This window comes from Talpa europaea (genome assembly GCF_964194135.1).
Source record: "Talpa europaea genome assembly, chromosome: 11".
NCBI classification, from domain to species: Eukaryota; Metazoa; Chordata; class Mammalia; order Eulipotyphla; family Talpidae; genus Talpa; species Talpa europaea.
Window position 1 is genome coordinate 84573541 of NC_140078.1, and position 21882 is coordinate 84595422.

Below are 21882 nucleotides of genomic sequence, written 5' to 3' on the forward strand. Positions count from 1 at the left end.
TACTTCGGTCCTTCTGCCTGCTCCGCTCCCCGCTCTGGCTCTGGTGAATTCTCTCACCCTCCTGCACTTCTGACTGTGCCCAGTGCTTGTATAAATAAATAAATAAATAAATCTTTAAAAAAAAAAAGAAGCACTTGGATTTTTTCTGCTTTGTTGACTTCTGAGGCCATAATAGTCACAAATAATTATAGAACTTCAGACAAAATTCACTGACTACTATAAATAGACATTTCTATTGTTTGGCATGGAATGGGTAAGACCCAATCAAGAAATTAGAGATGAATATGAAAGACCTCTATATTTTAAAGCTGGATTATATGACAACCCCAAGAAAAGCTAAAGAGAATTATAAATACTATTATCTTGTATTATGATATAGTGATATTAATTCTAAGATAATAAAGAACTTTACTCTTTATATGGGATTCAAATCTAGAAAATGTTATGGTCACCACCATTTATCCTGATATTAGCAGCATTTTCCTCTTAAAAAATATGTCTAAATTCAATTGCTTTAAATGTTATATAAAAAATGTATTTAATTTTAAAACTAAAGTGATTCAATCAACTATTTCTCAATATCACCTATTAGGGGGACGGTAGAGCATCATAATACAGTAACTATAATGACAGCATCTATAATACAAAATTTTCAATTCAAATTTTGATTATGTTAATATTAAATTTAATTGCAATATAAGTACTTACAATTCAGAAAATTTGTCTTGGAACACAATGTTGAACATATATTAAAAATCTTAAAAACCAGGGCCTACCCTGGTGGCACAGCGGTTGAGCGCTGGGCTGTGAAGCTGCCCACAGCCTCTACAGCACCGGTTCGTATCCCCGGCCGCTGGCGAGGGTCCCACATTGCACTCAGACCTCTCCTGCCGCCCGCTGCTCCCCTCAGCAGTGTACTTCTGTCTTTCTGCCTGCTCTGCTCCCCGCTCTGGCTCTGGTGAATTCTCTCACCCTCCCGCGCTTCTGACTGTACCCAGTGCTTGTAATAATAAATAAATAAATATTTTTTAAAAAAATTAAAAAAAAAATCTTGAAAACCAGAATCATAAGTACTTAGATTTATTGAGCTTCATAAATTCTTTGAAATAACTTCAAATACTGATCATTACTTTAAGTTATTTTTTACATAATATGCCTTTAGAAACATGGGACTATAAATCACAGATTTCATAATCCAAAGAAATGCAAAACAATTTTCCTTTGGAATGCATCTTCAATAATGTTTGAGGATCTACACTACTACCTATTATAAAGTACTCTGCCTGGTGCTTTATGTCAATTGCTGCTATTTATACATTCAAACATGATGTAGATCTCACTGACTCTAACCATGTATCACACTGATGCATCATTCTATTTACTCTCATGCTAAAGTTATCGCTCTTCTCCTCTCCTCTGTTGGGCAGATAGTTTTCACTTAAAGCGATTCAGTAGAAAGTTAATCACAAGGATATCTTGTCTTCCTTAAATTGGATTTCTGCAACAGCTACCAGTAATCTAGACAGAGTATTTCTGTTCCTTTGATGCAAACTAGAAGATAGTCACATGACACCTGTATGTGCCACACACTGTTCTTGGCTTCTAGGACATATCTGCCTCCCGTCTCACCTGCCTTCTTTAGCACAAGTCCACATTATTTTCATACTCAACTCTGGATAATATATACAGCTTATTCAAATTATTGAACACTTGAAGCAAATACTGCTTCTAAATACATAACTTATTGCCTACTCTGCTTAAGTTTCCATAGTCATAAGTAGGGATTATGACAGAATTTTAAGGTTAATATAATTTAGAACCTCCTCATTCCCCACACCCCCAGAAAGTGTGAAGCAGTTAAGCTGACCACAAAAAGTTCTAGCTTGGTTTAGCTTGATCCTTTATATCAGACTAATACTTTGTCAGACAGATAATACTGGGAATGAATACAATGAGTATTTTGGGGAAAATTAGGTTTAAAAAAAAGAAAAATAAGGAAATCTGAGAGCCAAATCTTTATAATATGATTCATTAGTTGACTTGTAATATTGGGATCACTAATATAGGCACTAAGTACTCCTTGGAGGGAGAGTAGAAGTCAAGCAGTTTAAGATAGAATAGCAACAAAGGATAAGTCAGCAAATCACAGGCAATTAGTGTATCATTAATTCAGACTTTAATATATATCTGCTAAGTAATTTAAATATCTAAAGTTCTTTTCCTATCAGGATGGAACAGGCTGTAGCTGGTTGGTTGGCTTTAAAGGAGCCCTAGCCTGGGTTATTATCTAGACTGACATCCTTTAGAGAACAATCTTTATATAACCTATACATCAATTACTTGGTGTGATGGACCTGAAATCAAATTTTGAGAGAAGAAAGAGATAGGGCTCCAGCAGTTACAATACGAAGAAAATCAGTTAATAACAAAGAGAGAAACTATATAATGGGACAGGGTAGTCTAACATGCCAATTTTGCTGAATATTTGTCTGGCTTCCTTAGCACCACAAACTCAGAAAGACATTCACATATTCCACAAAATAAGCATGATAAAAATAATACATCAATTTCATTAAACAAAGAGAAAGTAGGTATTTACAAGTAAATAGTTGCTATATAGTGACTCTTAAGTTCAGTGAGGAACTAAACTGAGTCCCAGAATACACCCTTGGATGGAGGTTTAGGAATGAATATATACCTTTTTTTTTTAATTTGTTTTAATTTCCTGAGGCACTTCTGATTTGTTTAATTATTATTGAGCTACAAAACCGTATGTTCCTGGAGTACAGCACACACCTCCATATATGTTTATGCCATACTGCACCTACCATCAAAGTTCTACTACCACTTCCTACTATCAAATTGGTGCTCTCTACCTTCTACCCTGCTTCTCCCCCTCCCCCTATAGAACAATCACTTTGTTCTTAGAGCCTAAGATTATTTTTATGGTGTTATATTTGTCTGTGTGCTTTGTTTATAGAAATACATGTTTTTGAAGAGCTCTGTGGGAGAGAATGTGATGATGAGCATGATTAGGAACAGTAGAATAAAACAAAAAACAAAATCCTGGCATCATAATGCCAACATTTATATTAATAACAAGCAGTTATTGTTAAGGTTACAAGGGAATCTTAACAAATCCTAGGTTTTAATGATAGCCATGAGGATTTAGGAATCAATGAACTAAACATGAAGAGCTTTCACATCTGTGTCCAACTTTGAGAAGTCCTGATTAAAGGTTAAGTTAATTAATCAAGTTAGCTGAATTAACAACAGGACATCAATAAAAAGGACTTTGAAATTCTCTAGTATACAAAAAGATTGCTTATTATAAATTTGGTATGTCTATGAACATTGGAAGCAGATGATCCGATATAGATTTCAAGTAGATCAACAGATAATGTAACAGCCAGGAGTGTGTAATCAGAGGACCTGGGTGTGAGTTCCAGTTCTGCTACTGTGTGACCTCAGGCAAGTCACTTACTCTAAACCTAAATTTTCTTAACAATGAATGAAGATCACAGGAGACAGATTATATAAAACATATTTTTTAAATGTAAAAATATTTTTTAAATGTCAGTGATCAATGTCATAAATGACCAGAATATAAACATTTATCATTTGATTTCTATAGTCAAAGAAAATGAGGTAGGAACTCTATTCACTATAGGAAGGAGTTGACTGTAGTATTCTATTTCCATGGGAGTTCTATTTACAAATAAAATGTGGCAATACTGAACATATCATTAAGTCTACAGTAAGCAAGGAGTTGTAAACCTGAATATGTAGAATGATCAAGAAGCATTAGTATATATTCATGAAATAAAGTATGGGCACCAAATGAGTGCTGAGTCAACACATAATTTTTAAGACGTGCTGGTATCTCCCACTGCTCTAAGCAGGCTGCCTGCTTCAGCTAGGGGTTTTAAACAGAACTAGGAAAAATATATGGGTTTGAATCAACCATGAAATAAGCATGTGTTCATTTGCCATCAGCCTTAAAAAAAGTCAGGATTAGCCTAAAAGATTTTAAGCAACAGTATTTTTTTTTAAAGTATAGAAAGATGTGAACCTGAAAGAAAGTTAAAATATTTGGCTATTTTGTATTCCACATTTTCTTTTTTTTTTTTAATGGAATATGTGGTTTGGGGAAAACAAGAGCTATATTTATTGCAGATAGATGCTCAGATTTTGTTTAATGATAGACTCATAGAGCAGGAAGGAGATCTAGAAAAAGAGGATAGGTAAGTATAAAATCAGTACTCATTCTATGAGCTAAGCAAAATTGTAAGTAAGTGATATTTCTGATACATTTGTTCAGGTTACTTTAATCAGTATTGTATAGGGCTCAGGAATGATGGCATTTGCCTGAGTGACAGATTAGTCCTGGCTTTTGGCTAGCAGACACTTAAAATAGAAAAAAGAGGGGGAAAATTAATGAAAAGCAGTTAGTATATGAATTGTAGATTTAATACATGACTATAAGTTTTATATTTTCCCATTTCCTAGTAAAAGAATGTACAAAAAAGTTATTCTTAACAACTATTTACTAAGTTAAGAAACACAACATACAAGACTTACTAAATACATCTTTTCTCTTAAGGTATGATATGACTCTGAAGGCAATTTAGTGAGTGTTATATTTTGCCTTAAAAATGGGGATTTGATTCTGGTTTCTTTAACAGAAAATTGAGAAAGTTATATATTGGAATTTCTTAGAAAAGAATATTGCTATTCCACTAAGAGTCAATATGAGGAATCTGGTTGGTACATAATACATTTTTCATGTATTTGATAATGGAAAGTAGCCACCTGTCCCCTCCTTTATATACTGAGTAAAGTTGGGCATATATTTGGATTTTGACTTTTAACTTTAGTACAAGTTCAAAGTTATCCAAATTCCTAAAATATGAAGTTAGTAGATGGCAAAGATGATTTCGAGAATTCATGTGGAGCAGCAAGGTCAACATACATAAATGTGAAGAAGCAGAATAGAGATAGGGAAAGGAACTGGTTTTATTCAGTTGCAAAGAACATGAAAGATAATATTTCTTATTCTCCTTCGAAATTCTATCAAACAAATACAAAGTACTCTTGGGGCATTGCTGATATTGGTGACTATTCATTCACCAAGGAGTCAAATTAAGATGGCTCTAACTTCTGCTTTCAACAGTTCTCAGCACTTCTGTTTACATTAAACTAGAAAAGCACTGTCGCTGCCGCATCAACCTCTTTCAACCATGTATTGAAGAATCAAAAGATAAGACAATCAATTAGTTCTATTTCTCTCAATTTCTGAGAACACTATCTCAGCTGAGACAAAAATAATAAAATGATGCCATTTGTTCATGTATGCAGTTAGTCAAAAGAAAAGAAGTTATTTTCCACCTTATTTATTGTTCCTGGTAGCTTTTTCTGGGATCCTGTAAAAGTGAGCTAACAGACAAAGGAAATTAATAATTTAACTGATTATTTCATCTGCATTTATACCTAATAACATGAACTAATGTTTATTAAGGACCTACAATACTATACAAAAAGTATGCTAAATATATGTATTACCTCACTTAACCCCTATGACAATTTATGAGCAATCATTATTAAAACTTCCATTTCTAAATGAAGCTTGTAAAAGCTGTGAAGGGTAAGTGATTGTCTGAGGTCAACCACTTAGTAAGTAACAGAGTCAACCTTCAAACCCAAAAAGGGTTGTGCTGGAGCCTGCCTTTTGAACCCTAGGATTTTATTCTTTTCCTAATACACATTACTACAAAAGTTTTCTTTGCAGATTATTCACAAAAATAGACATTCACAGTGACAGAAATATGTTCTAACTATCTTCACCTTTCTCCAGGTTAAAATCTGAAAGATTTTCATTTTCTTGCATGTGGAGGTCCACTTTTCCCAGCACCATTTACTGAACAAATTGTCCATGTTCCATTGCATATTCCTTGCTCCTTTGGAACACAGACAGTTTGTTCAATAAATCGTGCTGGGAAAACTGGACCTCCACATGAAAAAAAAATGAAACTAGACCACTAACTCTCACTGTGCACAAAAATCAACTCAAAATGGATAAAAGAACTGGACATAGGCCTGAAACCATAAAATATATAGAAGAAAATACAGGGAAAACACTGCAGGACATACATCGCAATAACATCTTCAAAGACTCATCACCCAAAGCAGTGATAGTGAAGGCAAAGATAAACACCAGGGATTATATCCAACTGAAAAGCTCTGTACAGCCAAAGAGACATTAACCAAAACAGAGAGACAGCCCACTGATTGGGAAAAAATCTTTGCACTCCATTCAACTGATAAGAGACCGATCACAAAGATATACAAAGAACGCACCCTCGCACCCTCGGCTCAACAAAAACAAAATAAACAATCCAGTCAAGAAATGGGGAGAAGAACTTAAAAGACATTTCTCCAAAGAGGAAATGCAAATGGCCAAAAGGCATATGAAAAAATGTTCAACATCCCTTATAATCAGGGAAATGCAAATCAAAACCACACTGAGATACCATGTTACACCAGTAAGAATGGTACATATCAAAAAAAAAAAAAGCAACAACAAATTTGGCAAGGATGTAGTGAAAAAGGAACTCTCCTACATTGCTGGTGGGAGTGCAAACTGGTCCAACTACTATGGAAAGCTGTCTGGAGGTTCCTCAGTCTACTAAAAATGAAGCTACCTTATGACCCGGCAATTCCACTACTAGGGATCTACCCAAAGGACACAAAAACATTGATTCAAAAGAACACCTGTACACCAATGTTTATGGCAGCACTATTTACAATAGGTAAAACCTGAAAACAACCCAAATGCCCAAAAATAGATGACTGGATCAAGAAGATGTGGTATATATACACAATGGAATATTATTCAGCAATCAAAAAAGATAAACTCATGCCATTTGCAGCAACATGGAAGGAGCTAGAAAGAATTATGCTCAGTGAAATAAGCCAGAAGGAAAAAGAAAAATATCGGAACCAAATAAGACATCAGTGTAAAAAAAAAAAAAATAACAGTACAAAACACAACAAAGCAAAAACAGACAATTACAAATCAGAGACACAGAGACATACTGCAAGGGAAGATGAGGGAGAGGGATCAGAGGGAGGAAGGGAAGCGAACAGGAGACTGTGGTGATGGTGCAGGGGTGCTTTGGGGAAGGAAATTCTATGGGGACTCAACCTGAATGGGTGGGGGGAAGCAAATATTGTTCAAAAAAATAAATAAATAAAAATTAATAGATAAAGCACAAAAAACCTAAAAGATGCTAGATAACAAACAAAAATCTTAATCCAATTACAAAATTACAGCCAATTTTATACCAAGCATATGATTAAAAAAATACTAGAGTTGATAATTATATAGTTGGTAATTATTTGCTAGCAGGATCATGGTGCAAGAAAAATGTAAGATTTTCCTACTGAGTTGCCTCAATATATTTGTATCCAGTTTCACTACATTACTCTAAGAGCAATGTTGCCTGATGATCTAGTTATAACATAATTTGTGAATCCTTATTACAGGCTGCATTCTGAGAATCTGTATCTCAATGAATCTCATAAGCAAAATACTTGCTTAAATAGATGTTAATCCAGATCACTTGTCAAATGACTAATGAAAATGTAATTTCAAAATATACAGAGTTCTGCTTAGATGTTTGTCCTCCAATGTAGCCCATTAAGCAAGAAATAAAGAGAAAATTTACCAGAGACTGCCATCATTCAACATGTATATTAGAATTAAAAGATGAAAATGTCCTCATTTTGTAGGTACAAATGCAGAAAACATACAAGAATAAATTAGATCACTGTTTATGCACAAGTAAATTGATCTCATATGGGAGAACTATGAGACTTTGAAGTATTATATGAAAAGAATCTACCAAATCCTTGCCCTACAGTTGTGACATATATACGATTGCAAACACATGATTACTATTTGTGGACTCTACTATTTGCAGCTACTGGATTCATCACAGTGCTTGCAGATATTAGAGTCCTCTGCTGGAGGATATTTACTAGCCAAGTTTATATTCAATGTATCAAGCTTCAGTTGATAATTTCTACTGATATATTTATCATTATACAGAAAATGAATCAATTTATTTGATAAGTTACTGTAGAATAACAAGTTATGTTATTTCTATTTACAGACTAGAGTTACTGCATAATGTGATCTTAGTCATTTGGCCATATTCTGAAAAGCACTCAGATTACAGCAATGATCCTTCAAAGATGCAGGTTACAAAAAACTGTACTCACTGTGCTATCGATCATTAGTGCATGTGTTAGAATGATCTCAGGGATTTATATTTTGTTACACTGCATATCTGTCACCTATTGGCAAGGGAGGGGGGCAGTACTGTGTTGCATCACTCCATGATCCGGTCTGAGAAAGTATTAAACCAAATTTCAAACATTACCAGTTACAGTGCCACAGAGAAAGAGAGAATATTTAAGGATGTTAGAGTGAACATAGTTGCCTAGATAGTCATCACTTTCATTCACAACTCACTGCACCCCCACACCTACACCAAGCATGACAAATGTGTAATTGTACTTTGCAACAGGAAGACAGAGACCGGAAAAGTTTTGGTTAACTGTATTAATGACCACCACAATTAGGAAACAGAATTATCAGAGTTGTAAAACTCAAGTTTAACAATATGGTATTGTTTCCTTTCCATTTCCCTTAGAAAATATAGGCGACTCCATAATACAATGGATAAAGATCCAAATGATTATCTACCCCAAGATACAGTTGCATAGCTACAGAAATATCCTACATATAGTAGTAGGTTGACTATTAAAATAAAGAAGAAAAACAAATCCATTCACATAATAGACAAAAATCTATACTATAGGAACATCATAGAATCAGGGGTGAACTACCTGCTTTTTCCTCGCAATTGAAAGAACCAGAAAATTATAGACCAAGCAATATTGGTTGGGGTACGTTACTTATGTCCAAAAAAATTATAATGACTCCATACAACCAATAAAATAAACATACTATAAATATTAAGTTCAAATCACACATCAGCTTTATCAACAATATCTGCAAATTATGCATAATATTAAATGACAAGAATTACCTTAAGCTTGTATTCAATGGCACTGATTAATATTAGGTTAGATATATGAAAAATGTTCATCATCACTTCTTATTAGGGAAATGCAAATCAAAATCACAGTGAGATATCATCCAACACTTGTGAGAATGGTTTAAAAAAATCTACTAACAGCAGATCTTAGCAAGTATCTGGAGAAAGAGGAACCCTTATACAAGATTGGTAGGAATGTGAATTGATGAAGCCATTTTGGAAAGTGGTATGGATCATCTAGTTCACCTAGTCTCATCAGCCTAAGAGTCCAGGCTATTCATCAACTGTAGTATGTGATTTAAAGTTGAAGGAATTTAAGGAGTCAAAAGCATACTGAAGATTTTGTAATGAAATATTCTGTTTGAAATTTGAAAATCTGCTTGAATTCTATAATTAATTTTCTCTGTGAGTGAGGGCTACCATTTTAGAGTCTTCTCAAGAGAATTAAAAAATTGTCATGTGGTGATCTTAAAATTGGTATGAACAGTCCTCAGTTGAATTATACTGTGTTGCCTTTAGAAAAATAAATTTAAAAATTATCCCACAGCTAATTTTATATCTCTATTTCCTTTTAAAAACTGCTTTAAAAAGACATTTGAGAGTCTGGCAAGATGGTGGCAGAGTGAAGACACTAGACTCACCTCCTCCGCAGGTTCACAACCAAATCATAACAAAACAAATCAACACCCCTGAAAGCTTGACTACTGCACACATCAGGAGAATGCTGAGCAGAATTGGCAGGGAAAACTGTAGTTAAACTGTATTTTGAGCAATACTAGGGCATACAACCCACAGAGAAAGGAGTGGCTGTTATATGGAGCAGCCATGCTGTTAACTCAAGGGCACACACGCACCAGCAGTTAAAAAAAAAACAAAAAAACTAGGCACACTGTATTGGAGAAAGGGACACCCAAATTGGCCTGCATGAAAGAGGGTGCACCACTGGAGGACTACTGCAGTAAGGATACAGAGTGCTTGAGTTTGAGACTCCTATACTAGAACAGTTGGAGCCTGAACCTGTGGGAGAGAATATAAGAACACCTGTGTCTCCTTATAGACAATACTATTATTTGCATCCTGAGGCTGTGATATGTGAAACACCTGCCTTATGCTTACCCAGGTCCAAGACAAAGACAACTAAATACTTACACGAATCAGAGTTGAGCACCTGGATCTTAATAACAGGAACAAGCACCCCAGACTACGACTAAATATTCAAAAAGCAAAGTGAATAATTAATGGCTTGTTACTTTATCTCAAGTATAGTAATCACTCAATACCACATCAATTTTTCAACACTGGTATGAGAATATATAAGACATTTTGGCCAAAGATTTGACATAGGGAAAGGATTAATATGATCACAACCACAAAATTTGGGTAGCCACAGCGCTGTAGGAAGTTTGAACCCTTGATCCTCACTAGACATTCAGTCATATGGTGTCTAGTGAAACTGAGCCCAACACTAACCCAGCACATCCTGGGTTAATCTATACACCCCAACAAAGCCTCAGACTGTCAATCCTCTGGACACACATTAACCTCCCTTTCTGTTTGTGTACCAAAGAATGCGCAGCTGTGAGATAAGGACTAATTTGTTCTTCAGGAAATCAGTAAGCCTTTACACAGATGATGAAACCCAGGCTATTTAGTTAAATTGGTCATGGCTCCTGTGTGTCTACAAATGCACAACAAATTCCAGAACCAACACCCTCCCTAAATAACTCCCATAGCCTCCCTGCTTCTCTGGAATGAAAGCCTCCCTATAAAAAACCAATAGCCCCTTGGTTAGGGTAGTATACTTGAGGATTACCTCCCACAATGAACTATTAATGGCAGCTGGTCCTTCCTATCTATTATTACCCCTTGCTGGCACCAGCACCCTGGTCATTTCAATAGGTACAAAAGCATTTAAACAAGCTGGGCAAAAAACCTAGCAGGGGTATAATGTCAATTTATCAAAGTAAGAAAAGGCAACTCCCTTTTACTATCCATAGAAACTACAAAAGAAGAGAAAGCGAAACATACCACAATTTCTGGAGGAAAAGAAACCTGAAAAAAGTCTCAATCCAGTACAACTGTGGAATATGTCCGATGAGGAGTTCAAGATAGCAGTTATAACCATGCTTGCCAAGTTAATGAAAAAAAAAATCAGTGAGCTTGAAAGTACAGTGGCAGAGAACACACAAATAGAACAAAAGAGAAACAATAATTTCAAAAATCGCAAACAGTGTAAGGAGGTTCTGTAATAACCTAAAGAGAAATATCATCTGTATCATGGGTGTTCCATAAGAAGAAAAGAAAGGCACAGTAATATTAAAGAAATAATTGCTGAGATCATATGTGTGTGTGTGTGTATGTGTATGTGGTAAATCCTAAAGACTCCACACTAAAAAGCGACTAGAAACAATACATGAATAGAGCAAAGTGGCAGGTTACAAAATCAACATACAAAATCCTGTTACAGTTTTAGATGCAGTGAATGAGAAGAAAAAGAAATTAAGAAAATAATTCCATTAACAACTGCTTCAAAATGAAGCAAATACCTAGGAATTACCTAACCAAGGAGGTGAAAGACTTAACAATGAAAATCACAAGACGTAGTTAACAATTTAGATCATGCCATAGAAGATGGAAAGACATCCCATGCTCATGGACGGGGAGAATCAATATAGTTAAAATAACTGTTCTACAAATAGCTATATATAAACCTAATGTATTCCCATCAAAATACTAGTGTCCAAAAAATTGAATGTAAAATATTAAAATTTATAAGGAATCAAAAAGGCCTCAAATAGCTAAAGCAATCCTGAAAAGAAATGGAGGCACTCCATTACCTGACTTTAAACAGTAATTAAAACAATGCGATATTAGGGCCTCCCTGGTGGCTTAGCGGTTGAGCGCTGGGTTGCGAAGCTGCCCGCAGTCTCTACAGCACTGGTTCGATCCCCGGCCACCAGGTGAGGGTTCCACATGGCGTGCAGACCTCTCCTGCCGCCCACTGCTCCCCTCAGCAGTGTACTTTGTCAGTCTGTCTGCTCTGCTCTCTCCTCTGCCTCTGATGAATTCTCTCACCCTCTCACGCTTCTGACTGTATCAGTGCTTGTATAAATAAATAAATAAATATTTTTTTTTTAAAAAAGTGATATTAGAATAAAAAGAGAACAGGGATCAATAGAATAAAATCAAAATCCCAGAAATAAGTCCATATTTATTTTATCCAAGTAAATGTCAACACTTAATTCATGATAAAGGAGCCAGAACCATACAGCAGGGAAAGGAAAGTTGCTTTACAAATGGTGCCAGGAAAACTGGATGGATACATGCAAAAGAATGAAGTTGGATTACTCTCTTAACTCCACATACAAAAATAAACTCTAAATGAATTGGAGACTTAGCTATATGACCTGCAATGTAAATATGTAGAAGACAACATTGACAATCCATTTTTTAAATCAATGATAAGGATGTTTTTGGAGACTTGACCTCTATGGCAAAGGAAATAAAAGCAAAAATGTACAGTTGGGATGACTTCAAATTAAAAAGTTTCTACATAGTGACAGAAAATATAAGTAGACTTTAAAAAAGGCAACTTATTGGGGCCTCCCTGGTGGTGCAAGGGGTTAAGATGCAACCTATGAAGCTTACTGCAGCCACTGCAGCACGAGTTCGATCCCTGGCCAGAGATCAACTCACATGGTGCAGCAGGCCTCTCCCAACTAGCCTGCTGCTCCCCTCAGCAGTGTATTTCAGTCAATTTGTCTGTTCTGTTCCCCTCTGTCTCTGGTGAATCCTCTCAGCCCTCGCACCTCTGCCTGTACCCCCGTACTTGTATGCATAAATAAATAAATCTTTAAAAACAAAAAGGCAACTTATTGAATGGGAGAATATGTTCACACTTCACAGTGACAAGATATACAAAACAATTTAACAATTAAAAATTAATAATCCAATTAGTAAATGGGCAGTAGAGCTAAAAAGGCAATTTATCAGAGAAGATATCAAGAAGACCAATAGATACTTTTAATAAGAGAGATACAGGTTAAAACTACAATGAGGTATTATCTCACCCCATGAAAACTACACATATTAAAAAGACCCCAACAACAAGTGCTGGAAAGGATACAGAAAAAGAGGAACCCTATTACACTATTGATGGGAACTCAATCAGGTGCAGCCACTTTGGAAAATGATCAGGAGTTATCTTAAAAAAAAAAAAAAAAAAACTAAAAATGGAAATACCATATGACTCAGAAATCCCAATCTTGAGTGTTTATCTGAAGACTATGAAACTATCAACTCAAAAGTTTATGTGCCCTACAATGTTTACTACAGCATTATTTACAATCTCTAGGATCTGGAAATAACCTGAAAGTCCAGTGACAGCAGATTAGATCAAGATGTGGTTATATACACATAATAGAACACTATTCAGCCATAAGGAAAGATACAAAGTTGCCATTTATAACAAAATGGAAGGAATTTGGGCAACTGCACATAATAAAGCAGGTCAGAATGACAAAGACAAAATATTTGACATTTACATAAGTAGATGATTCTAGCTGACACTAACAAATTGAGAATTTTGACATTAAGAAGGATGGGAAGGGTCAAAGGGATATAAGGAATGGTTTAAAAAACAGGAATATTGAGTATAAATAGTACATGCTACTTTATTTATATAATATAAAGTTAAATAACCATATATTTTAGGGTTGGAGACAAAAGTGATCATAATTTTAAAAAAATGGAAGAAGAATAAATTGCAATGTTACTGTACCTACCTTAAATGTGATACTGTAATGTCCAACAAACGTTGCACCTATCCATGATTGTGAACGGGGATCACCCAAGAATTCTATGTGATATTCTTCAACATTTCCATCCAGGTCATAGGTCACATATTTCCCTTTAAAAGGATCAGGGCATAGTATCCCTGGCCAACTTTGAAAAGAAAATACCTTTAATTATTTTGAAGCTTTAAAACAGGTAGACAATACATTTGTCACAATAATGTTAAACTCTCTCCTTTGCATTTTAGTAACTTTTTAAAAAACAAACATATTCATATTTGTATCATTTACAAGTAGGATGTTCATTTAATACAAATAATCAGTTATATCTTTGTAGATACAGAAAGCTTTGAAAAACTCACAAGTTTAAGATATACATAAGCTATAAGAAAGAACTGCAAGACAGGGCCTCCCCTGGTGGCTCAGCAGTTGAGCGCTGGGCTGCGAAGCTGCCCGTCAGCCTCTGCAGCGCTGGTTCGTTCCCCTGCCGCTGGCTAGGGTCCCACAAAAAAAAAAAAAAAAAAAGAACTGCAAGACAAAAGAATGATCTCCAGGGTCAATAAGTGACATTTAAGTATAACTGATAGGAAAGATACAAGGAAAAAAAACTTATTAGAATCATGGCGGATCGAATCAACTCGAATCAGTCTGAATGCTTAATTACTAAAATGTTAACCCATGACAAGACTTCTGACAGGGTAGGAAAGGGCTGGCATATCCAGAGGCAGGACAGCCAATGGAGCACCGGTATATCAGACTGCAATAATCTACAGATTATAATCATGGTGGGAAAAGTGGAAATAGGGCCCAGCAGTTCTATGCTATCTGCTACTTTGACAGGTGACCAAACTGTGTAGAATTCTCAATAGTAGAAATAAAATGGATTTTTACAGAGAAAAAAAAATCTTCAGTGATACGTTTTTTCTAGTCATAAAACTACAGAAATTCCTTGATATGTTTTATTTTTCCATTTGGCAAAAATATACTATATATATTGACTAAGTTCTAAATATTTTACTAATCTCTCTAGAATCTGACCTACTATTGCAGAGAATAAAGCAGGAAGAAGGGAGGTAGCAAATAAGGTCACAAAGCTATGACTAAGGACACTGGGAATCTGGCAGAATTTTATAGATCAAAATCCAAAATATGTGTATCTAATATGCCCAAACATTAAAAAATATGTACAACTGTCAACAGCTGTAACAGTTTGCAACATTGAAGAGTGACAGTGAGGTTCCAATTAGGAGATCCAGAATAGTTCTGCCTTCTACTAAACAAAATGCCTCAAACAGCTGTCTAGGGTTCTTAGTAACTCTGGCTGCTCACCATTCAAAGGAACACACACTTTACACCTTTTGACAAAGTAAACTATTGTAAAGTGTCATTGTTATGTATGGAATTGTGTTCCCATCCCCCAAACTTATCTGTTGAAGTCCTATACCCCAGTAACTCAGACTATGCCTCTATTTGAAGATAGGGTCTTTAAGGAAGTAATTAAGTTAAAGGCAGGCCCTAATCTCTTTAATAAGAGATTAGACACACAGACACAGAGGCAAGACCACCTGAAGTCACAAAGAGAGACACTATCTGTAAGACAGGGAGAGGCCTCAGAAGAAGTCAACTCTGCTGATACCTTGATCTCAAGGCTTTTAGTCCACAAAACTGTAAGAACAAAAAAAATTTCTGTTGTTTTTAAGCTACTCCAATCTGGGATATTTTGTTATGGCTGCTCTAGCAAAATAATTAACTATAGACATGTTAAGATAACTGGTAAAATTGAGAAGTCGAAAGAATGACACAAAAATATTTTGACACAAAAATATTTTTCTCCTCATTTAGGTAATTATTTAGAAACTAGGCAAAGTATTCAGATAATTTTAAAAACTAAAAGAAGCCATGATATAAAGAATATGAAATCATGAAAATATAAAATCCATAAATTGCTTGAATTTATATATTATTAATCTTTTATTCAATTATCAGTTGATATTAAAAGTCATAAATATAGAAATGCTTCTATCCTAATGAACCATTAAAAAGTTTTTACATGATAAACAAAAAAACTAATAAAAATATTTCATGCTTAGTATTAAAAAACGTGATTCCAGAAAAGTTGCCAAGTCCCACATATAGCTGCCAGGAAGTGATGGCGTGAGTGCACTAGTCCCTAGGGATGGTGGAGCAGGGGTCTGAGAATGGAGCAGGGGTCTGATTGCTCCCTAGATGCTGAGCATAGTCCTATGGTTCCTGGACCTCTCTTGTTAGGGGAAAGGGAGAAGAGGGCAGTCTTATATCATCTTGTATCATTGACTCATACTACCTGGAACCCCAAACAACAAATTCTTTAGATGAATTGGAAGTTACAACAGAAAATTAAATTGGGGTTCAGACCTAAATGAGGAAGACTATGTGGTTATTTTCAGCTTCCCATCACAGTATCATTACTATTTGGTGACTCTTATTGGTCTGTACAGTAATATTAAGTGGAGTTTATCATTTAAACCTACATTGGAAATATACATTCTGAAGGAATTCACTAAAGTAAAAAACTTCAATAGGTAAACATCTAAGAATGAGTGGCAGTTGCAAAGGAGACCAATTTATTGGAAATCTTCAATCTGAATAACAACTATTTTAAAAGTATCAAAACCATAATTGTTAAATTTTATTTCTTTAAACCTTTGTATAATATATGGAGCTCATGTTTAATACAAGGCAATTTGCACCTCCCAGCAATTTTAAAAAGGATTATTGCCAAGCAACATCAAATTATATGTAGCACCTGCTCTGTTCAGCACAAAACAGTCTTAGGATTTCTAACACTTAATGCATGAAAGAGAGATTTTGTGGTTATTATGTATAAGATGTGTGTCTACTTTTCAGACATAAATACTAATATAACTACTTTTTACATCAAATCTATTGGGCCCAAGAGTATTACATTTAAATTATTACTCTATAAAATATAAATAATGATAGAGATGGTGCCTAAAAAAAATTTCATGCCAATAAAAAAGTTCTGTTCTTCATTTAAAACATATTATACTGTAGAAAATATTGATGCTGATTTAGATGAATTATGAAAAGTACTGTCAAATATTCAAATAACTGGAGCACTTTAGTGTTTCTTCAGGCAGTGCAGAGGAATTGTCTGACTCCTAATCTGTATATCCCAGCTAAAAAGGAATATATGAAACAGCAGGAAAAGCTGAGCAGAGGCAATAGATACAGAAAACATGATTACTTCTCTCCAGCTGCTGCATCTATCATCTTCTCTGACTTGTTATGATTGAAGAAGCTGATGTCCATTTTTTACCCTCACTCTGACCTCAATTTGAGTTCCAAACTGTCAATGGTGATAGCACATTGTGCACTTACACATCTCGATTTTTCACTTGCATATTAAGAAATTCTGAAATGTTATGTAGGGTATTAAAGATGGAAAGACAGAGTAGAAGTATGTCAATGGAATGGCATTGGAATTATGAGGAAAGCATAAAATTGATTTTAGAATCTGTGGGTGCTGAAAGGTAAAATGTATAAATACAATACGGTCAAATAAATACCAGGTGTTGAAATCTACTGGGGAAGTAAGGGGATTTTTGGCAAAAAAGTAACTTCAAAGGAAAGGCAAAAAAATCATGAAGAAACAGATGTCTTACATGTTTTCTAGCCAGTGGTTTAACAAGATAGTGTAGTGCTATGGCACTCAATACATACTGAAGCTTAAGCATGATTTCAGTTGCCATGGATTTATCCCCAGTGAGAAGTACATGACTGATGCTTTCAAATTTTAGTTTGGGTGTTTAAAAGGGAATCAGAATTTACTTGGGCTTTATTCTTTGCCTGTGGAAAACAAAATACATGAGTGGGAATCATCACCAATAACTAAAGATTATAGTTCCAAGAAATCACTGGAAAGGACCCAAGAGCAGAGACTGACGGTAAGACAAGTTTTCCATCCACATATACATTTTAAATATATTGTTTAAGAAACAAAATGCAATAATCGAATAATAGTTTAAATAAAAAATTACCTAGGAGGAACTTAATTTACAAATTTAAATACTATATTTAAAAAGTATTGCTTTTTAGTATTACTAAAGTATTATTAAAAAGGAAATTTATATACCATATCTAAAAAGGCATATTTTATTATCAAACTGTTTGGATTACAGTATGTTAATGCAAATAAATGTTCTTTAAATTAATTTTCATATTCATGAGAAAGCTTTGTAAAATGCGTATTCCTAAAACATACATAGGCATTAGCGCCAGCACCTCAGAGAGCCTCTCTTATGCCCGGAGAGGTCTCCCCAGAGTTTTCTGTCTTACTCTTTTGCTATTCAATAAACTCTGACTCCTTTCCTGCCCTCACTGCTGTCTGTGGAGCCCTCTTTTCAATACTGATCAGAGGGTCTCAAGAACCATTCCCTACCCAGGGAATCAGGTAAGGCTGAGTGTAGAACTTGGACTTCCACTCTGACCTGGTAGGAACCAAGAGGTATCTATCCACCCTCAAATCCTTCTAGTGGGGCAGCAGAAACAGCCTACTAAAATATATTTTAAAAAAATACAAAAGGTAAAAAGTTAAAGGTTTGGTAAATAAATAGAAGATATAAAGAACCAAATGTAAATATCAGAACTAAAAACACAATAATCAAAAAAAAGTTTAACGAGTCTCAACAGCAGAATGATTATGACAAATCATCAATGAACTTACTGATAGGACAATAGAAATGATCCATCTGAACAACAGAAAGAAAAGCGACTGAAAAAAAAATATTTTGACTGTTTTTCCTTTCCTCAAAGAAAAAAAATTCTCATTTTATGTGTGCACACAAGAAGAATCATAGTAGAATCAAATATTAAGTCATTATGATAAAAATGAAAAATATCCCTATATGAAAAGTTAAAGTATGCCAGAAGGCATCCCTTTAAAAGAGGTCGGAGCTGTATCTGAGATATCAAGTTGAGCTAAGATAAATAAAGAAAATATGTAGATCATGGGGGAAAAAATAAATTAGAATTAGAAAAAGCTGAAAAATAGATAATCGGAGAAAATGAAAATCTGAAAAGAATGAAGGTAAAGCTCAGGGAAGAATTTTTAATTTTTTCAATAAAGACTAAACTGGAAGGAACACAAGAAAAACACAAGCCCAACTGGTAGTAACTTCAGAAATAATAAAAGGAAAAGGAAAACAATTAAATTAAAATATACAAAAACAGCTGACAAAAAATATTATCAAAGATAACCAAAAATGATCCATCTTAAGTGATAAAAGAAGTCCCAAAATGAGAAAATCAAAACAGGTTAAATTGTTTATGACTTTTAAATTTTTAATTAAAAAAAACCCTCTCATTTGTATACTAAAAGTACACACTGCATAATGGTAGAAATCAACCCCAAAGGGGAAATACTGAGATATATTATAATAAACATACAAAAATTTAAAAAGAAAATGTCTTTTAGACAACTAGGCAACAACTACAAAGTACGCATTCTTTCCAAAATAGACCATGATGGGCCATAAAATAAGACTTTATGAAACCGACTATAATAAATTCAAATTAGAAGCTAAAAAGAAATTTAAAAATACCCCCAAATTTTGTAATTTCAAGTACACTTTTAATAGCCCATTTCAAAGAGGAAATCACCAACAATATTAGTGAATATTTCAAACAGAATGATTATAAAACAAAACATACCAAAATTTGTAGGCTATTGCTAAAGTAGTGCTTAGAGAGGAATGCACTGCTTTAATTACTTACATCAAGAAGAACAAGGATTTGAAGCAGCTAAATTTCCAATTTTAGAAACCAGAAATATAACTAAACCTAATTAAATGGAGAAAAGAATGAGGTCCGGGGCCTCCCTGGTGGCGCAGCGATTGAGCAGTGGGCTGCGAAGTTGCCTGCAGCCTCTGCACCAAAGGTTTGATCCCCAGCCACCGCAAGGGTCCCACATGGCACGCAGACCTCTCCTGCTGTGCCCATTGCTCCCCTCAGCAGTGTACTTCGTCAGTCTGCCTGCTCTGCTCCCCACTCTGGTGAATTCTCTCACCCTCCCGCACTTCTGACTGTATCCAGTGCTTGTATAAATAAATAAATAAATCTTAATTTAAAAAAAAAGAATGAGGTCTGAAGTCAATAATTAAGAAATTAGACAAACAGAGAAATGCTGATTCTTTGAAAGTTTTTAAGATTTAAAACTCAGCAAGACTATACAATAGTTTATTACAAAATAACAAAAATCTTACCTTGGCCAATTCTGTAGTTTTACCAAAACCAGGCTTCCAAGAGGGAGCTGTGAATAGACAATCTTAAATCCACTCTGATGAAACTGAGACTCTTCAGGAAAGTCTTCTTCAGAGATAGAACACTCATTATATCTTGAATCAGTGTTCATGAAGCAGTACCAAGGTTCATTGTGATCAACTTTTCCTGCATCCTCACTTGACAACAATCTCCATTTCAGACAACTTTCATCCTCACACTGAACCCACACTTTGTTCACATACATGTTGTTTTCCACTGAGGAATCCATTGCAGTGTTATAATATTCTATTATTTTCTTACCATCCCAAATTTTCTTTTCCACAAATGCATTCAATCTGGAAAATAAAAGAATAAGGATTCAAGAATACAAGTAGGGAGAGTTCAAATGAAAATACAAGAAATAACTCCTTGAAACATTATATGCCCACTTTCTATTCTATAAACACTGTACACATTTAACATGTTATGATTAGACCTACCCAGAAACAAAAGAACAAAAAAAAAAGTATCAATCAATCCAGGCTTAAAATGATGCAAAATTAAAAATAATAAAAGTATGAAAGAGCAGAAGAGTAGTAGAGGTAAATTACAATGCTATTAATCTACTACATTACACATATCTGGTAGTCAATTTTTTTGTCTAAGCCTTATTGAAATGTTTACTATGAGCCAGGTATTATTCCCAGTGCCTTAAGCACACCGTTTGTATAATCTTCCCAACAACCTAAGTATACTAGATCATTTTTAGAGAGAAAACTGAGGCTGAGAAAAATAACTTGCTTAAGTACTCAAAGATAGTATATGGGAAAGCTGAAATTGTCTGCACTGAAATGCAGACAATTTGGTTCCAAGTTCTGTGATCTTACCAACTAGGCAGATCTTACTGCCTCTAGGATAGCAATAGAGAGAGATAGAGACAGAGATAGAGATACTGCATGACTTGATGATCATTTTCCTAAATATACGGAAATCAAATGCAAGAATATATTTTACCATATGAAAATTTGAAATTTGTATCAAATAATTAAAGGAATCTTTTGTTTATATAAGTTTGCCTTTTATCCATTATTTCATTCAAGTGATTTGGAAAACCTTTCTTAGAGCTTTTTCATTATGAAAATTTTAGACATATTAAAAGTTAGAAAGGCATGGTTTATCCCCCCAACTTTCACCTTCAAATTCAGTTATGTGTATACTAAATCATAATTAGTAATTAATTTAACTAATAAAAATAAAAAAATAATAATTAGCAACTTATTTTGCAAATTAAAACCTATTTTAAATGGCAGACTACAATATACTATATTTATAAGTTAATAAATATCACTATTAAAGTAAAAATCACTGTTCACAGAAGCAGTGGGTTAATCATATATTTGGAACTCTCTTGTTACATACCTTCCCAGAGCCACAAAAAACTGCTTGAAAAAAAAAATCTGTCAACATACTTCAATAACCATAGTTCACAGTTTTTGACCTCTTAATCAGACTCATGCGAATGAATCTATAGAAAATAATTTGAGGTCAAACTACAAATACAAAGACCAAAAATATATTCATGATAGCACTGTTTATCATATTGTTTCTTTTATTTCATCATATAATAATGTACTGAGTGGAATTTAAATAGGATTTATAGATTATATTATCTAGATGGAACTAGTCTTCATAAAATATTTCTA

General features: G+C 34.4%; 1 protein-coding gene across 1 annotated transcript in view; it reads right to left on the reverse strand.

The window, feature by feature from the left end:
* The window catches only part of ZCWPW2 (zinc finger CW-type and PWWP domain containing 2), a gene marked incomplete at its 3' end in the record, with an annotated part of 82588 nt that extends 62105 nt beyond the window's left edge, over positions 1–20483 (reverse strand). The window contains exons 1-2 of the mRNA XM_084246563.1: positions 20182–20483; positions 13910–14069 (exon numbers count right to left, since the gene is read on the reverse strand). Of these exons, the coding sequence (XP_084102689.1) occupies positions 13910–14069; positions 20182–20468 (447 nt within the window). The 5' untranslated portion in view covers positions 20469–20483. The remainder of the gene's footprint in view (positions 1–13909; positions 14070–20181) is intronic.
* Between the last annotated feature and the right edge of the window lie 1399 nt (positions 20484–21882).